General features: G+C 42.3%; 1 protein-coding gene across 1 annotated transcript; it reads right to left on the bottom strand.

Moving 5' to 3' along the window:
* Positions 1-12304: 12304 nt before the first annotated feature.
* LOC146617307 (uncharacterized) lies at positions 12305-14037 on the bottom strand. Its single transcript, XM_085373156.1, has 3 exons — positions 13706-14037; positions 13314-13596; positions 12305-13181 (listed from the first exon to the last, which is right to left on the bottom strand). Exons 1-3 carry the CDS (start codon positions 14035-14037, stop codon positions 12528-12530), a joined length of 1269 nt encoding a protein of 422 aa, XP_085229282.1. The 3' UTR covers positions 12305-12527.
* Between the last annotated feature and the right edge of the window lie 6336 nt (positions 14038-20373).

Genomic DNA, 20373 nt, shown 5'->3' with positions numbered 1-20373 from the left:
ACTCACACACATTTGTATGTAGGCAAATTCTCATCTGCTTTGTTCAAAAGTGCACTTCCATACACAAGTGTGCATTTCTAAACACACAGACACACACACACACACACATTTGGGCAGTATGACAACAGGAAAGATAAGAAGGACCAATCTTTTGTGTTTGAGCCCACACAGAAAACGAAGCAGTACACGTGAGAGTACATCACTGTTGGGTGCGTGTGTGTGTCCTTGCATTATCTACTGCCTGTTGGTCCTGGTGTTTAAGTGCTGCTGAGAAAGGAAGCAAGAAAGATGGGAGAGAGGGGGAGGTGCAGTGGGAAGAGATAGAGGAAAAGAGTAACGGCAGAGAGGGGGGAGAAAGCAAGCTTGGGGAAAAGGGGAGGAGAGTTGTCCTGTATCTCCAGAGTCTCCTTCCACAGCCGAGGGGCAGTGACACAGCAGCAGCTGCTTCTGCTTTTCCGAGCCGGAGTAACAGTCATATGGAGCTGAATTTATCCCCCCAGCAACATCTACCAGCAGCCACTATGGACTAATCAGTCTACCAGTCCTGGCTCCAGTCCAGCTCAGGGTGTCTGACTTTTCCCTTCGTCAGGCTTGATCTGTATCGATGATGATATACACAATAGTTACTGCACTCGGTGGGCTGAAACGTACAACACACAGGCAATAATGTCTTACAGACGGGTCAGGTGGCCCCATACAGCAGGGTTAATTCCCTGCCATGGTGGCTATCCTCCTGCACCTCACAAACCCAGTGAATTTGTAGAGGGCTGGCAAAGGGCAGCGAGTGACAAACGAGAGGGGAATACAGAGAGCTGCAGAAGAGAGTATGAGCCTTGTTGGCTTGCTGTTGTTTGTGTGCACATGTGTGTGAACTGTGTGATTGTGCGGTAATTAAATCACGCAAGCCTCTGTTTTGTTGCATTGTACATGGAGCCTAGGCTATCTTGGGTGCTGACTCGATGGGCCAGACTTAATTACAAGGAAAAAAAGCACAAACTGTAATTATGCACAATCACACCTGCACAGCATTGCCAGCTTTACAAAGGTTGTCCAAACAATGTTCCCTACAGGAACAGTTTAAAATTACTAATAAGGATGCTTAGAGGACGATCTAGCGGTGTTCCCTTATTATCTACTGTATATATTTGGTTTGGACACCGCCTTAACCAATATAACCCTGACTGGTTTTGTCCGGGAGCAAATAAAAAACAGAACAGCAGGAGACTGTCAGCAAAATGTGCCGTGGCTACTTTGATAATCTTTTTATGTCTCCAGTGGAGTGAAATCTGTCTCATGTGCACCTCTAGCCCTTGCCCAACTTAGACAACACCATAATGAGCGGGCAGCATATAGCTGTACAAACAGACATATGGTGACACATAATTGAAAACAACTTGATGACATCTACACAAAGGGTGACTCTTTGCACAATACAGAAATAGACGCACATAACGAGGCCCTTGATGTACACCACAAGCTGTGTTTGGCAGATTTTCAGACAGTCTTTTTTTGTTTGTTTTTCCAGATGATCTCAATTCATTTTGCTTCTTAACCAGCAATGGCAGACAAGTCAACCAGCAAGGCAAGCCTCCCTGTCATACTGGTACACTGATCTGTCACTCACTTGCTAACAGCTCTTCAACCCAAATGAAAAATGTCTTAAAAGCTATTATTAATGTTCACCATTCTTTTGCAATCTGATACAAAATACTATTGCTAAGTACAGAAAAAAAAAGTCAACTTTAGTGTGAACCTATAAATGAGAAAAAATGAGGCAAAAGCTGACATAAACCATCTTGCAGTTGGTGCAGCGTAATACTTTTTCATATAGTTTGTCAGTGGAAATCTACTGCAGCAAATGTAGCGTATATCAGCCAGCCTGTGTAGCCTGTATATAAAAGATGTACATAGCCACATTTTGAACATTGCTTTTCAGAACCTAAACTGACAAAATTTGGATTTCAAGATGAATATAAACACTAGCAAACTTGTTAAGTAGACTTCATCCATTAACCGTATGGATGTATGGTTGTATCCCACAGATAGAAACAAATGCTGATTAGTGATAAGAGGCTCAGACTAAGATAATAACACAATCGCAGTGTTTGAAACTAGAGCAGAAACTTCTTGGATGTGCTCTACTTCGAAGCAGCACATAATGTTTGTCAGATAACTGCTTCAAAAGGCACTGACACAAAGAGCAATAACGAACAGAGGTCCAGTTCGGTGACTTGAATTTGTAGAGGCGTGGCACAGCAAACAGCTGTGTAGGCACAACCGCCAGGCAATGAGAAAACACTCGCGATTTTTATCTTTCGCAAAATCCAAATGGGATTTGGTTATTTTGCTGGGAGAAAGAAACTACAGGGACTGATTTCATGGCTGAAGTCTATAGGGATTCCTCAAGTGGCCTCTTCAGGAACTGCACTTTTTGGCACTTGAGCGTTTTGGATTCATTTTTCAGCCCTGGAGGTTGCAGCTTGAGTGAAAACCATTTCAGTTAGCCAAGCTTGTGGAATAGATTATAGGGGCTTTTAAATGCTTCATGCACAGAATGATAGCATAGGTTTCAGGTGAGCAGTGTGGCAGCAAATAGTGAGCAGATCACTGACAGCTTAAGTACACCGCCATGATTGAAAGGGCGCATTGGATATACGCTGCTGTTAGGGGAGTATGTCATGTGGGTGTGAAGGAGGATCAACTTGGCTGTTTGAACTACCGGGCAGCTTCTGTTTCACGTAGCTCCAGGTTTGCTTTTTAGCTAATAAAAAGTGATGCCTTACTGATTCTACTGATTCACACTCTACACATTATTTACCAACTCTTAATCTTAAATGGAAGCATCTGCTATTTTTCTCATTCCTGTTCTTTGCATTCATCACCCATCTGTATCCCTCACTAGTGTAATAACAGAACTCCAAAATGTGAGAAATGCCATAATGCCTTCTCTCTTCTCTACTAAAACCTTTCCTGCCTTCAGTAATGCTAAATTAAAAGCAGCACAAAGTGATTCATGGTTCTTGAAATCATATCCCCGCTGACACTTCGCTGTCACTCGTAGACTCCTCTTTGCTCACAAATGCAAACATCTACTGTCACACAGAGGCATAAACCAACACGCATTTAAAAACACACACGCACACTGCAAAACACACACTTAAGACTAATCCAGACATACAGTACTCACATACCGCGCATTCACAAATTAGAAGAAATCAACTCATCTAGAAAATACACACGTGCACACATGTAAAGAAATATACACAGAAAGCATCTTATCCAGTGTGCATACTCGCAGTAATAATATAATAAGATGGAAATGTGAAACACATTCAAAATGTGGACAAACATGGAATATTGCTGTTTATTTCCCTTTTAATAGTATTACACAGCAGAAACTGCAGCATTGCTGTGACACCCTCGTTATCCATGGACGTGTGTATGTGGCCAAATGCATTCACAGCCAAACACACATGCTGACAGATTAATGTGAATCCTTGTTTTGCTGACAGTCCGAGCATTTAAACGAGCGAGGTTGTGCATGTTGTAAGCTGTTTCCTATAAGTGCCCTGAAAAATGTAAAAATGGAACACGCATACAAACGTGCACTTCCTGTCTCTACCTCCTCACAAGATAAAGCCATTGAGAAGTCTGCATGAAAATGTGAAAATGGGTTTACTCTCCTACTTAAAATCACCATAAAGGAAACAGTCTCAGTGGGATAATATAGCATATTAATGTTTATGGACACTTAAATCCTCTAGAGCCTCTAGCTACAGCACATTACCTTGTTCTCTTCATTTTTGTATGTGATTCAGGTTTGGCCTGTGCACCTCAGAGAACATATATGCAGCTGCAGAGCAACAATAACATGCATGAATTAGAAATGAGGTTGACACAGAGATGTAACAGATCTTCTGAGTTTCATTCTGCAACACTCCCCTCATATTGCGGCAAGTAAATATGGCTGTAGGATAGGTAAGGTTAGAGATAGATATTTATATAGAGGAAAAGAATCTTAAAAAGAGGGCAAAACATGTACAGTATTTATGCACAATAGTTCATTTCAAGACCAGAACATATTCATAATAAACTAGCCATGAGTGTTTGCGGTAGATACTGCGCACTCAGTCTGTAAAACTATAATCAAGGACTCAGAGCAAAAGCACTGCATTTCACTCAGTTCTTCATCAGGCTCATGGATAAAGGAACACTACTTTTAGGCTGGTTACAAGGATATCTGGACATAATAAATTTAAACCAAACTACTTTTTCATATTCTTTGTGCCCCCTGAAGTCATGAAAGATTATATTTTAACTTATGCACGCAAAATACGCACAGGTTTTAGAAATGTCTTTAAGCACATACCAAGGTCTGAAGAAATGAGTGTTTCCCTATTCATTTTTTTCTCCAAAGAAAAACAAACCCCTCACTCTTATTCCATCCTGAGGCGCCAGAAAATAAAATTTAAATAGAGTAGTTTACAGGTTAAATAAAATATGAAGTATACGTTTAGAACGTATACATAGACTTTTCTACAAAGCCTGGCACAACAACTGCGTTATTTGTAAAACACAGCAACATTAGGAAATGGGATGCAAACTGCAGTTTGTCTTCTAAAAAAACAGACATGCCCCCAACATCCACTCTGCTCCCCTGAGGTCTTGTAGCAGTAAACAACATTAGTACCTCCACCCCTGTTTCTGCGAAAGACCAATAATTATTTAAGCTTCACATATACACATTATTACCCAAACCACAATCTGTTCTTGGCCCTTTCTAACCACTGTTGACCATACTTAACCATATATTAGAACAAATCTCTCTACATCTACCCGTGGTTAGAACGTAAGCTGCAGACATCAAGGCATGCACCTAAAAAAAGACAAGATTCTCTTCAGCACAGGCCAGGCCACTCCACTTGAGCTGATTGATTTCCCATCAGTTCTATATCCCTGATAACTGCATGCCTGGAGGGCTGCAATGGCTCCAATATTTCACTTCTATATACCCGCACAATCACACTCTCTTTAAAGCATTCAGTGCGCAAGCATGTGTATATGCGGGGCGTGGGTGGGTATATGGGTGGCATTAAAAAATGTAGGTGTGCTGTGCATGCTGTTGTGTGAGGGGAACAGCACTAGCTGCTAGTTACATGGTGACATTTGTGGTAATGACATGCCAAACATTTCTGCATATACGCAGGACAAGAGGCAGATTTGCATTCTGCTCCTGCTACAGGTCCCTTTATGTTTTTTTTGGTCAACAATCCTCCACTGGAGCAAATTAGTGAGCTGCGAGCAAAAAAAACATCCACAGTCAAAGCAGAGATAAAAAAAAAAACTAAAATAAAATCTTTAACCACCATACGGATGGTGCAGGTGGAATTTTATGCTACCACAACAAAGCTTGGAGTGATTGTTTAAAAATTCACATGGGTACATTTGTTTTCTCCTCTAGCCACACTCTGAGATTTGAAGTCTTTGATTTATAAACGTCCAGTGTAGCTGCTTTATGAGATGCTGAGCAGATTGCCAAATTGCCCTCTAACAGAGAAAGTGCCATTTAGGGTGGCAGTGATTTTTTTAAAGGCTGGATCTAATCATATCTTGGTTCTAGCAGTGTTAAAGTGTGGAACAGACAGAAAGATAAACTTCTTATCTTCCATTCAGGGCAATTTGCTTCTCTGCTGGAATAACAGCCGTTATTTAGCTCTAGCTGTGACCCTTACCTAGTTACCTTTGCAATTTGTATTCTTCCCAGAGCCGTCTTGGTCTTTTTCTCTGTGCATAACATTATCTCTGAGAACGGTGCAGACAAAACGTTTAAAACTGGATCATTTAAAGGCGCCTTTTCTACAGTTTGAAATACTAGCTGGATTCTATCAGATAAACCTCTGAATATACTCCATACTCCCCCCATCGCACAGTTCTTTAAGCTAGGTTTAGATAAAAGCTTGACTAATACTTAAAAACCAAATGAATTTTCTGGGTCCTCAGGGAAAACCAACAACTGTTAATTGAAAAGGCTAAATGTGTGAATGCTTTCCCCTTGCCTAATATTGACACCCACTGGTTTGTGTTTTCAAGAAAATCTGAAAAAAAAAAAAAAAAAGCTTCCAAGTACGACAAATGATGAATATTTACTCAGGACTTTCCTCTGTGCACTATGCAAACTTTTATATTTTACAGTAGTTCTGGCTCCAGTTTTGTGCTGTTTGTGTGTGGGATGTGGTGATTAGAGAGTGAGGAAAGCAAGCCTGGAAAGTGGTGCCAGTATTTTTCCAACTGCTGTGCTTATATTAGCGTAGGTCATGCAGCAATCCATAATGCATGGATCGTTAACAAGGCTGGTATTTTTGATCCATAAGTATATATATTCAAAGGGTTTTTCAGAGTTAAACACGATGGCTGCATGCTGCTTTTCTCCTCTGTCTCTCCCAGGCCACGTTATTGTACAGTATTGTAGCTATCGATTCACTGTGCCATTTGGCTATTGATTGGAGTGGGTGCCATTATGTCAGTGAGATTATAGCCCTCCGAAGCATAGCAATACTGGAGTGCAAAACCAGTGGCAGGGAACCGGTGAGACGAGCTGTGTGCTCACTGCATCAGATGCAATAGCAGCTGTGTTTCGGCTAACGACACTGAGCACAGCAAAGCAAGGCACAACACAGAACCACACAGTTTAGCGTAGCACGCTTTGCCCAGTAGAGCCTAGCACAGGAAAGACAGAGCACTCTCATGAATCCAGTTTCTATCTCTGCAACAGGACCAAAAGAAACACACCTAGGAGGGAATAACCACACTTCTGCGGACATGTAGATTTTATACTGATGAGGCTCACTGTGGCCCAGTATTCTGTGTGACAGCCATTGCTTCCTGACTGTCTTCTGCTGACCATTCAAATTGCCCACAACTCACCATGTGGCGGGGTGAGGGGGAGAGGATTTCGATTAGGAAGGGGGAGTGATGTGGAGTGAGGAGGGTGAGTGGGTGTTCACTGCCTCTGCCTGTTCGGTGGCCTTCAGATCGGCCCATCGTGTATTTATAGCAATATGGGATCTAATTGCATTTCTAGCAAAGGCCTGAATTTTAAGAGACTCCACAAATGGAATTCCGGGCATGCAGAAACATGATCCACTGTGCAATGAGCATGTAAAATGCATACTCATGAAAAGCAACGCGGTTCTGCAATCTATGTAATGCAAAAAAAGAAAAAAAGAAGAAAAATCTAAAGCAAAGCCCATCAACAAGCTGTGTTGTGGATGCCAGTGTGAACTCCCAACTGCTGACCCTAAGGCTGTGGTTGTGCCGTGCCATGTTTCTCAATGAGGCATGGTTTGAGACAGTGTGAACAACCCCAGTTGAGAAGTAACCCTCTAGGTGGGAAATGAATGTTAAACTGGCACTGCTTTCATGGTACAAGAAAATGAAATGCCTCAGGACAACTGCCCTGAACTCAGAGCATCTCATGTTCACTGCAGCCACTGCAATTTTCACAAAATAAATGCAGTTTACAGAGAGGTAAAAGGCAATTCTGGGGTGTGCCCTCTGTAGGGCCACTATTAAAATTCAAATTCATGGTCTGTTTATTGGATAATAAATTGAGCATGAAAGATTAATTTGCATTTAGTTCATCCCAATGATATAGAGCAGCAATTTCTATACAGTGGTGCCCAGAGCTTAATAACCCAGAGGCAACACTGGCATATCAATATATGCTTTCTTTCTTTCAAGGACACAGGAGTGGAGCCCCGTGGCAACATCTCCGCTGTGATTCACACTTCTTGCTTCCTCCCACTTAATTCTTGTCACTCAGAGTCTGAGCCGACATATCAGACACACTTAACGCAGTGCCGAGAGTTATCACACATTCAGTGTAATCAAAATCCTAATGAACATCATTAAAATCAAGGCTTTAAAAACTGAGGCTTACATCACTGTGAGTTTACACACAGTTAGAGCGTATGCATGTGTGTGAGAGTGTGTCTGAAGGGCTATCAGAGCCTGTTGGAGTGCCGCAGGCAAAAAAAAAAAAAAAAAAAAGCCACCAAAAACCACAGGGGTCACCTCTTATTCAAAGCAGCCCTGACACTGGCATTTTTCTTCTTTCACATTTTGAAAGCTAATTTCTTCGTGCAAAAGAGCTGCAGCCGACAGATCAAGCAATGCATGGAGTGAACAAGCTGGGTGGTCACATCAAGTTTAAGCACCAGTCTGGAAACCAAAAGGTCACGTGGTTAATCCCAGCAATGGCTAATGTGCTGCTTAGATTAAATGGGTATTAAAAAAAAAGAGAAAACCTTTAATGTGACAATATTTGCTATCACTTGACACAAGGCCTGTGGGTTTTATTCATGAGTGGGTTAATGATTAATATGCTCATTGTTTTAATCTATGAGGCGTAAGAAAGTTTATGAAAAAGGCCTTTTAGTCTCAGCTCCACACACAGTCCACCCCCCAAATAACATCTTACTGTTACATGACATACAATAACAGGAAAACAGCATGTATTCAAACTTCAAAGGTTTACAGTTTGAGCTCGTGGACTGATTTTGTCCTCTTATATACACTCCAATAATTACCAAACTATAGTTCTGACTGGTAGCTAAAGGAACTGGTTATCACACACCTATAACTATACGGCCTAACACACACTTTAATCATCTGAAGCTTCACAGTGGTTACACCTGCAAGATTAACCTTTGGAGTCATCTGGTTAAAGCCACGGCTGGTGGCTTTAAAAACTCAGAAATGAGGCGAGAAATTGAAACCGAGGCTTGTTCTCTCCGAAAAAGAAAGAAATATTGAAGTAAATGCGTGTGTGCTAAAAGGGAGGAGCACCTTTCTTTCTTGTGCCCATTACCAAATAGAAAGGCTCAAATATCGATGAGGTGGGAAAGCACAGGGGTCGTAAGGATTAACAGTCGCGTGCTGTGGGGGCGGTGTGAACGTCTATGTGTGTGTGTGTGTTGGGTACGGAGGCTGTTGGGGGCCTCTGAACACGGATGGACTGATTTTCCGCGCAGACCGGAGGCACGAGCCGCTGCCGCCCGGGCACGCGCTGACTCTTCAAAATAAACAGCTGCCTTAAATGGAAACCGGCGGGGGTGAGGGGGTGAGGGGGGGACGGAAGCCCCCTGCTTATCGAAGCATGGCGACAAATCTAATCATTCAAATAGCTGTAGAAACAAGTAATGCTTGGCAATTACTTTAGCTCCCCCCCCACCCCACCCCCGACACACACACACACACACACACACACACACACACACACACACACACACACACACACACACACAGCACGAATTCCTTTAAAGGAGCGCCTAAAATAAGCCCCCCAAAAAGAGTCTGAACAAGAACGAGGGAAAGTGGCAGAACTGGGAAAGCTTTACACCTACCAATCTTTTTTAAACTTACTAGCGAGGAAACTGTGCTTTCAACCTCTCAGCATCACCGTTTCAATGTCTGGCATGTGCGCACATCCCGCTCCGAAGCAGCGCTGAGACAAGTGATAGCACGTTCAGGAGTCATTTGGTCTCCTTTTAACCTGCTCTTTCCCGTCACCACCGTGAAGATACAAGGCAGAAGGGCTTCTGCTAACTCCTGCTGGCTTACCTCCACTGGACGGTGAATCGCTGCCCCGGGTGCTGAAACGCTTAGTCTCTGTCCAGGGTGCTGAATTTCATTGCGGGTTCCGGAGAGGCTTTGTAAATCCGCTGCGAGGAGGCGCCGGGGAAAAAAGAAAAAAGAAAAACGCCGGTCCAACAACTGCTGCCGCCGTTAAGTTATGTTAAAGAAAATCCTATTCCCAGCTGCCTCTCCAGCACAGCGCAGACAGGAAGAGACGCGGAGCGACTGTGGCTCGAACACGTATGCAAAATTGTTCATTCACATTTAAACGGTGAATGCTGCAAGTGTAGCCTGCTGGCTAAATGGAACCGTTTTGGCAAGTGTAACTGCTGAGGCTTCTTGGCTAGTTGCTTCTTCCTCCGGATAGGCTTAACCACCTCTCTCTCTCTCGCTCTCTCTCTCTCTCTCTCTCTCTCTCTCTCTCTCTCTCTCTCCTATTCTCCTTGCTCTATCAATCACTGTTCAGTTCTAATATGTTGGAGTGACAAGTAGGAAACCAGTATCCCAGTATTGTATAGCTTACAATAGACATTACTGCCAATTCTTAAACAGAAAATCATTTGGAATTAGCCTCATTGGTCGTGATGTGATAAAGAAACGTTCAATTTGATTTAATTCAGTGCGACTGTGCACAAAAAGAAAAAGTCTCCTCCTGCTTATAAGCTCTCTAAGTCTCTCTCTCTCTTACACACACACACACACACACACACACACACACACACACACACACACACACACACACACACACACCAGGGAGAAATGAATTGAATTTATGGTCAATTTATTTATGTAGAGGGAACAGCCATCTGTTTCGGGCCCCTCCTGTCCTGTCATTTAGTGTGTTTGCCCCCTTTTTATTTAAAAGTGTTACAGTTTTTCTGCAGGAAATTTTAGTAGCACATCAACACCGGAAAGGGGGGGATTGAGGGAGGGTTCAATTAGAATAGGTATGGCAGCAGGTGTCTGAATAACACACAAATAATAATAATATTTGTGTGACTATAAACTGGCAAAGTCTTTTTGGGAGCACCGATAAAATGCGGTCACTGCTAGGACACAGACACTCATCAAGTCAGCGTGTTTCATTATCTGCAGTATGTGAAGTCAAAAAGCCTTCTGTGTGGAGTGAAAGTAAAAGACTAATATTATTCACATTAAGTGTGTCCTGGATTCGGGTTCTAGTTGATCTAAGATCATGCTTTATTTCCTAGTTCTCTTCCCTTATGTTTTCTCTTTCCACTCGCCTCCTGTTTTCTTATCTGTGTCTCTCCGTTTGTCATTTCCCAGATTACTCTGTTCCCTTCTTCTTGTGCCCCTGTTTTCATACTTACTTTCTTTGTCTGCCTTTTGATTACTTTCCCCACCCCAATTAGTATTGCCTTTGTTTAGTCATCTAATCAGTCACCTCCCCTGTTTCTCTTTGGTTCAGTGCCCGGTCGTCTTTATTCAACCCAGATGCCAAGCGTTTCAGCTTGGCATCTGGCGTTTTTCAGCTAGTTTTATTGTATCTCTTCAAGATTTGTCCCTTTCTTTTCTTTTTTTTTTTTTTGTCGTCTAGTTTTTGCATCAGTTTGCAGTCAGCACAGTTTGCTTTTTGTCTTTCACCTCAATTGAACTACACTTTGCTACTCGACATGGTCTTCTGCTGCCCATCTGCTTCACGATTCCATGTCTCATTGGGGATGCTCGTCTGCAAACCTTGGCTGTAAAATTCTCTTTGAGTGACTTTTACCTTCCTATCAGCTCAAACTAGTCTGGACATTCCCTGCTGACATTTGATATTGACAAGGTATTTTCACCGGTGAGAGAACCGGTGCTCACTGGATCTTTTTCTCGGTTTCAGGTCATTCTCTGTAAAGCCTAGAAATGCTTGTGTGGGAAAATCCCAGTAGATCAACAGTTTCTGAATTACTGAGACCAGCCACGTTCGAGTCACTTAAATCACCTTTATGTCCCATGCTGATGCTCAGTGTGATCTTTAGCAGGTCACATGCCGTGTCTGCATGCCTAAATGCACTGTGTTGCTGCCAGCTAATTACCAGAGTTATTAGGATGCATTTTCTGGATTTTCTGGGAACCATGACTATCTGCTCACCCTTCCCATGTATGTTGCTGTGTTTCACTGATTAAGTAGAAACTATGATCCAGACCGAGAAGGATCAAAGCCATTAAGATCCACTGGGATCCGTGGATATCTCCCCAAAATTTTACAGCAATTAACCAAAAACTACAAAGGTCAAACACAAAGTGGTGTTAAGATAAAACATCATGAGGTTTCCCATCCTCTGGGGTCCATGATTGTTTGCTAAAAAGAAAAGAACACATCTGAGTCACAGTGGTTGACAAGCTAAATTTGCTATCCACTGAGCCATGCAGGTGAAAATGTTACAGTTTTTCTCAAATGCTAAAACACATGTCACAAACGTTACCACCAGGTCCCCCAATGTCCAAACACAACACCCTTCTCTAAAGCTACATAAACACAACCACACCTTCCCACTGCAAAACTCAAACTCCCACACCAAGAGAGCAGCTCGAAGCTGTCAAAACTGTAAACACTATACACAGCATTACACACTACAGCAAAACAATTGAAAACACAATGCTCAATTTGTGAGAAGGTTCTTTGGTTCATAACTGCCAATGCATATTTTTATAAACTGTACAGTAACGGATCGTCATAGAACCCTGCAGAGGATTAGGCATTTAGATTTGTGAGTTTCACATGAAGACTATAAATCTATAAAAACATCCTGCATGTACGTACACTACTGTAACACAACTCAATGCAAAAACAGAATCTATCGCACACAACAGTACTCTCGGAAACATGATCAGGGTGTGAAGTCTTTTTTATTGTCTACACGGTCATTTTACAGTATTACACACAGTCACTGTGCGGCATCATGTCGCCGAGCTGCATTGGGCCACATCACCTCATCCACATCACAGGCTATATTGTCCCTTGCTAGGCACCGCGGGAAAAACGCCCTGGAATGGCGAATCCATCCCTGGAAGGCCTCCACTGGGATGTCAGCACAGGCCAGCTCCATTGCCCGTACGAGGTTCTCTCTTGTGTATGGCTGTCTGTCATACACCTTCCATCTCCATGATGAGAAGAACTCCTCTATAGGGTTCAGGAAAGGGGAGTAGGGTGGCAGACAGACGTTTAAAAAGTGGTCACTGTTTGTGGTGAACCACTCTCTGATTTGGTGTGTCTTGTGGAAGCGGACGTTGTCCCAAATGATCACATACATGTGATGTGCTAGCCTAGGATGGTGTTGTTGACGGTCCAGGAGGATGTCTTTTAGCTCCTCTAGGAAGGTGAGGAGACGTTGGGTGTTGTAAGACCCAAGGACAAGCCCCTCCGTACCCATAGCTGCACAAAGAGTAATATTACCCCCCCGTTGGCCAGGAACCTCAGTGATGGCTCTCTGGCCAATGATGTTACGGCCTCTTCGCCTTCGTTTCTGGAGGTTGAAGCCAGCCTCATTCAGGAAGAGGTACTCATGGGGTCTGGCCATCGCGTCCAACTGCATTATCCTCTGTGAACATGGGAAAGCGTACAGGTGTTCAGAACGGTCAATCAGGTAGCACAGGTAGTCCAGAAGTAATGTAGGCCACTAAGCAACACAGTATGTCCACTAACTGTACTGTGGACATGGATGTATACGTACTTGCACATACTCGTAACGTTGTCCTATGTGTCGCGCAGAGTTGCGCTCAAAGGGAACCCTGTAGACCTGTTTCATCCTCATCTGTTGGCGCCGGAGAACTCGGTCTATTGTGGACACGCTGACAGCATCAATGTTCTCAAAGTTTACATTATCTGCAATGACTTTGTCTCTGATCTCTCGGAGTCTAATGCAGTTGTTCTCACGGACCATATCTGCAATGAGGGTTTCTTGTGCCGCTGTGAATATGGCAACCCTCCCACCTCTATGTGGCATTCTTTCAGCTCTAAAGAAAGAAACATGTGTTGTCAATTGACTGATTTATATGTAAAACAGACCACTTTCACAGGCCTGTAAAACTGTAGTGTGACAAAGAAAGCAATAGCGTACTATACCTGTTGTGTTGTCTAAATGCCTTGATAATGGTGGCCACGGTGGACCTACTCAGGTTTGGATGTACTCTTCGTCCCGCTTCAGCCATTGTCATGCTATGGACAATGACATGATCAATTACTGTTGCTCGCATATCATCTGTTATGATGGTGCGAGGTTGTCTTCTTCTCCCACCTGGACCTTCTCCTCTCTCTTGTTGGCCTCCTTGTCTTCCTCCTCTACTCCGAACTCCTCTTCTTCTTAGGCCTTCACCTCTTCCTCCTCTGATCTCAACCCCTCTTCCTCTTTGGCCTGCAGCTCTTCTCCTTCCGCATGCTCGAATGCCTTCATCCATTGTGATTGTTTGGCATCTTCACCAAACTATGCTTTCATAGGTGGGGTCACATCATTAGCAACAGGTGTCTTCAATTTTGAGTCGTTGTGTGTAGTGACTGACGCCAAGTGTGTTCCCTGTGTTCACAGATTGGTGACTGTGGCAAGCATTTTGCATCACATGAGCTTTCATTTGAGAATATGTGCAGAGTTGTTTTGCAACATGTGTTTTGGCAAGGAAAAATGTGTTTAGATTTATGAGTACAGAGGGTTGTGTTTTGTGAATTGTGTCTTCATGTGACATGTGTTTATGGTACTGGTATATGGTGGCTACATTTAGTAAATGTGTTTAGACTACTGGTCATTTGGGTTACAGGATTGGCTTTTGTGTTTTAACATTTGAGAAAAACTGTAACCATGATTTAGTCACTGAAATAACTCTTTAATAGCAGACAACGGTATGAGACAGATGAAACATGAAGTATATTACATAATACCTTCAGATAAAATGATGAGTTCACAGCCAAGTTAGTTGGATGCATTAGCGGTTGTCCTTTAGCAATATCAGACTTGGAATGAGATTGCCTGGGTCCAAACCTTTATATGAGTCCTCTCCACTGAGTTGACAAGGCTAATATGAGGCACTAAAACTGTTAAAAAGAATAAGGTCACTAACTCCATATCAGTTTACACGGACATAGTATAGTTGGCGTATGGATAAAGATGCCTTCAAGAACAACTAAAGTCCAGATTGAGGTGTCATACACAGTATATAGGCCGTGCTTGTGAGGTTTGCAACAAGAACATTGTAATGTTTTTTCATCAGGGATTTGGCTGTCCCCATCTTTGTGGAGGAGAGCTTTCTGCTCTGTCTCATTAGTTTTCAAAACCACATCCATAGAGTGACTGTGCACAGCTACTTAAAATCAGAATCATCAGAATCAGAATACTTTATTGATCCCTGGGGGAAATTATTATTTTTTTTCATCAAGTAGGCACAGAAAAACCCTCCTGGAGTCACTCGTCATTTTAAAGTTATTCAGAACTCACACATACCGGCATCACACTGAAAGTAATTTTCAGTGATTAGGGTTTTCATAAGCCAATCAGTGCCGATTAGACTCGGGTATAAAGGGAGATGTGAGGTGACTGGCTGAGTAACCTTTGATGGATGAGATCAGAAGGTTATTCCTCGGCCCAAGTCAAAGTGAATGTAGGATGAGGTGTGTTAAATATTGAGGATCCCCCACCACCCCCTCATTCGACAGTTGAGTCGACTCTAGCTCCAACTTCAGCGTTATGTAATGTTGTTTTCCTCGTGTTTTGTGGGGTGTGGGAAAGATTGTAAACCAGCTGCTAAGGAGGGGTAGTTGACTGTGTAATGCTTGGTTTCATCATACGGGCGTGAGTACTATAAAGGCCGCTGACTGGAGCTACCTGTGTGACTGCAGAAGAATTTCAAGTGCCGCAGATACTCATTTGATACAAATAGCTATTCTTTACTTAGCAGTCCCTCAAAGAAAGCCACAGTCGGATCACAGCACTTTAAAAATCCACCAGGGCCTTTTTGTATGCAAATAAGTTCAGAACATTATATACACTCCTAAAGAATCCCATTATAGTCTCCTTTAGCACCAATTAGTCATCACGGACTGCTATAATTATCATGGCGATATGGAGTACAAATACACATTTTTTAACACAATACAGTATTATCTGGGATGTCTTGTTTTTACAGAGAAGTGTACAAATAACCACTAAAACTGTGGGTGTAGACTTTATAATACATTACAATTACAGTAAAGATTAGAATGTCTGTACCACTGTAAGGTTGGCCAATCTCATTTCCACATCAAAATACAAATAAAGCAGGAGACACAATGGCCACAATGTAGTGCCCTGTGTTTGATAGAGTTGTAGCAGGTAGCAGCAGAGTTGTAGCAGTCTCTTTAGACTAGATCAGTGTTGTATTTGTGATTAGTGACTGAATGTGATCCTTACAAAAGAACTGGCACTGACAATTCTTCCTATTATTGCAGCTGAATGCGGTAAGGAACAAAATAGAGCCTCTAAAGAAAGCTGTTGAAAGGAGTATTTATTAAAACCGCTCAAAGTATTGCCTTTGTTTGCACCTCTAATCTATACTTTAATAATAACAATGTATCTAACAACAGTGAAAAAATAATCAGTTATCTGCAACAATATAGAAAATTGTCTCCCTTTGAAAATGATATTATTAGCACATTGGACTATTATAACAAATGCTTCATTGTGTGAACCCTTTTGCTGTAACTGTGGTTGAGCAAAATTCACCTAGTTTATGTACTATAACATAGCAGAACCTTCAGTTTTTCATTATCATGAGCAACATGATGCTTGTGGGTTTTTACTTTGGTTTTTATTTTTATTGTATAGATGGCGCTGATACACTAGAATGCTCAAATCTGAACTTGAATGGCATCCCATTTTTCATCCATAGGGTTTTATATGACGGCAGCCCATCCTTTTGCAGCTATAACAGCTTCAATTCTTCTGGGAAGGCTTTCTGCAAGGTTCAGGAGTGTGTTTGTGGGAACGTTTGACCATTGTTTTAGAAGCACATTTGTGAGGTCAGACACTTATGTTGGATGAGAAGGCCTGGCTCACAGTTTCTGCTCTAATTCATCCCAAGGGTGTTCTGCCGGGTTGAGGTCAGGACTTGCTTTGTGCACAGTCATGGTGGAACAGGACGGGTCCATTCTCAAATTGTTCGTACAAAGTTGGGATAATGAAATTGTCCAAAATGTCTTGGTGTGCTGAAGCTTTAAGAGTTTTTTTTACTGGAACTACAGGACAGAGAACAAACACTGAAAAAACCCCACCAAACTTTACACTTGGCAAAATGCAGTCAGACAAATAGGTTCTTTGGCAACTGCCAAACCCAGACCCATCCATCTGATTGCCCTATGGAGAAGCATAATAAATCACTCCAGAGAACACGTCTACCCTGCATGCTTTACACCACTGCATCTGACACCTTGCGTTGCGCTTGGCAATGTAAGGCTTGGATGCAGCTGCTCGGCCATGGAAACCCAATCCATGAAGCGCTGTTCTTGAGCTAATCTGAAGTTTGGAGGTGTGTAGTGATTGACCCTGCAGAAAGTTGGTGACCTCTGCGCACTATGTGCTTCAGCATCCATTGATCCTGCTCTGTCATTTTACTTGGCCTGTCACTTTGTGGCTGTTTTTTCAATCACTTCCACTTTGTTACAATACAATTAACAGTTGACTTGAAATATTTAGTAAAGAGGAAATTTTATGACTGGACTTGTTGCACAGCTGTCATCCGATCACAGTACCACACTGGAATTCACTGAGCTCCTGAGACCGACCCATTCCATGCCTATGTGCTTGGTTTTATACACCTGTGGCCATGGAAGTGATTGGAACACCTGAATTTATTGATTTGGCTGGATGAGTGAATACTTTTGTGCAATATAGTGTAACACTGCCAATAAATTCTTTACCGTCTTCCCTTCTTCTTCTTCTTCTTCTTTTTTTTTGCTGTTTCCTTTATGAGTTGCCACAATGTATCATCCTCCTGTATCACACCAACCCTCTCCATGTCCTCGTTCACTGCATCCATTACAGCCTTCTCTGCGGTCTTCCTCTTTCTTTGTTTCTAAAGCTATTAGCCTGAGATGTCACTCTGATGTACTGACTTTTGGTCACTCCCAACAAAAATGTTAAGATCTGCCACATGTCTTTTTGTCAGCACCACCGTCTCCAAATCATACACCATAGGAAGTCTCCCTACTGTGTTGTAAACATTCCCTTTCACTCTTGCTGTTATCCCTCTGTCACATATCACTCTTAAGACTCACCTCCATCCACTCCACCACGCTTACACTTTCTTCTTCACCTCTCTTGCTTTGGATGGATGCACCCCAGGTATTTAAACTCATCTATTCAATTCAATTCAATTCAGTTTTATTTATATAGCGCCAAATCACAACATAAGTCGCCTCAAGGCGCTTCATAGATACAGAGAAAAACCCAACAATCATATGACCCCCTATGAGCAAGCACTTTGGCGACAGTTGGAAGGAAAAACTCCCTTTTAACAGGAAGAAACCTCCGGCAGAACCAGGCTCAGGGAGGGGCGGCCATCTGCTGCGACCGGTTGGGGTGAGAGAAGGAAGACAGGATAAAAGACATGCTGTGGAAGAGAGACAGAGGTTAATAACAGATATGATTCAATGCAGAGAGGTCTATTAATACATAGTGAGTGAGAAAGGTGACTGGAAAGGAAAAACTCAATGCATCATGGGAATCCCCCGGCAGCCTACGTCTATTGCAGCATAACTAAGGGAGGATTCAGGGTCACCTGGTCCAGCCCTAACTATATGCTTTAGCAAAGAGGAAAGTTTTAAGCCTAATCTTAAAAGTAGAGATAGTGTCTGTCTCCCGAATCCAAACTGGAAGCTGGTTCCACAGAAGAGGGGCCTGAAAACTGAAGGCTCTGCCTCCCATTCTACTTTTAAATACTCTAGGAACAACAAGTAGGCCTGCAGAGTGAGAGCGAAGTGCTCTAATAGGGTGATATGGTACTACAAGGTCATTAAGATAAGATGGGGCTTGATTATTTAAGACCTTGTATGTGAGGAGCAGGATTTTGAATTCAATTCTGGATTTAACAGGAAGCCAATGAAGGGAAGCCAAAACAGGAGAAATATGCTCTCTCTTTCTAGTCCCTGTCAGTACTCTTGCTGCAGCATTTTGGATTAGCTGAAGGCTTTTCAGTGAGTTTTTTGGACATCCTGATAATAATGAATTACAGTAGTCCAGCCTGGAAGTAATAAATGCATGAACTAGTTTTTCAGCGTCACTCTGAGACAGGATATTTCTAATTTTAGAGATGTTGCGCAAATGGAAGAACGCAGTCTTACATATTTGTTTAATATGTGCGTTGAAGGACATGTCCTGGTCAAAAATCACACCAAGGTTCCTCACAGCATTACTGGAGGCCAAGGTAATGCCATCCAGAGTAAGAATCTGGTTAGATACCATATTTCTAGGCTTTTCAGGGCCGAGTACAATAACCTCAGTTTTATCTGAATTAAGAAGCAGAAAGTTAGCGGCCATCCAGGTCTTTATGTCTTTAAGACATTCCTGCAGTTTAACTAATTGGTGTGTGTTATCTGGCTTCATGGACAGATAGAGCTGGGTGTCATCAGCATAGCAGTGAAAATGTATGCTATGTCTTCTAATGATGCTGCCTAAGGGAAGCATGTATAATGTAAACAGAATTGATCCTAGCACTGAACCCTGTGGAACTCCATAATTAACCTCAGTGTGTGAAGAGGACTCTCCATTTACATGCCCAAATTGGAGTCTATTAGATAGATATGATACAAACCACTGCAGTGCAGTACCTGTAATACCTACAGCATGTTCTAATCGCTCTAATAGGATATTATGGTCAACAGTATCGAATGCTGCACTAAGGTCTAGCAGGACAAGCACAGAGATGAGTCCACTGTCAGAGGCCATAAGAAGATCATTTGTAACCTTCACTAAAGCTGTTTCTGTACTGTGCTGAGCTCTGAAACCTGACTGAAACTCTTCAAATAAACCATTCCTCTGCAGATGATCTGTTAGCTGTTTGGCAACTACTCTTTCAAGGATTTTTGATATGAAAGGAAGGTTGGAGATTGGCCTATAATTAGCTAAGACTGCTGGGTCTAGAGATGGCTTTTTGAGTAAAGGTTTAACTACAGCTAGCTTGAAGGCCTGTGGTACATAGCCGATCATTAGAGATAGGTTGATCATATTTAAGATCGAAGAATTAATTAATGGCAGGACTTCTTTGAGCAGTTTTGTAGGAATGGGGTCTAAAAGACACGTTGATGGCTTGGAGGAAGTAATTATTGAAGTTAACTCAGAAAGATCAATTAGAGAAAAAGCGTCTAAGGCTACGTTCACACTGCAGGTCTTAATGCTCAATTCCGATTTTTTGATCAAATCCGATTTTTTTGTCTGCTCGTTCACACTACAAATAAAATGCGACAGCAAACGCTCTCTAGTGTGAACGCTCAAAGCGGCCCGCATGCGCAAAAGAAGACGTCACACACAACGCGCTCTGTTTAGACCCAGAGCAAACTATATTGTTTGACTGATGGCCCTTAATATAAAGACTTCGGACTTCATGTTTCCCAATTTTTGCTTTAAGTTATTTTGTTATTTACATAATAATGTAAATAACCTAATAATGATCCTTATTGCTGTTTTAGAGGAGCGGTGCTTCAAAGGATAGTTGCAGATTTCTGTCAGAATCTGCAGGTTATGCAGTACAAATAAAATGTTCACATTTCTCCAA

The sequence above is a fragment of the Diplotaxodon limnothrissa genome, linkage group LG15 (genome assembly GCF_057381915.1).
Source record: "Diplotaxodon limnothrissa isolate DT_005_m linkage group LG15, D_limnothrissa_male_GT1.1, whole genome shotgun sequence".
Classification (NCBI taxonomy): domain Eukaryota; kingdom Metazoa; phylum Chordata; class Actinopteri; order Cichliformes; family Cichlidae; genus Diplotaxodon; species Diplotaxodon limnothrissa.
Note: the sequence above shows the minus strand (reverse complement) of the source record. Positions and strands in the feature narration are given on the sequence as shown.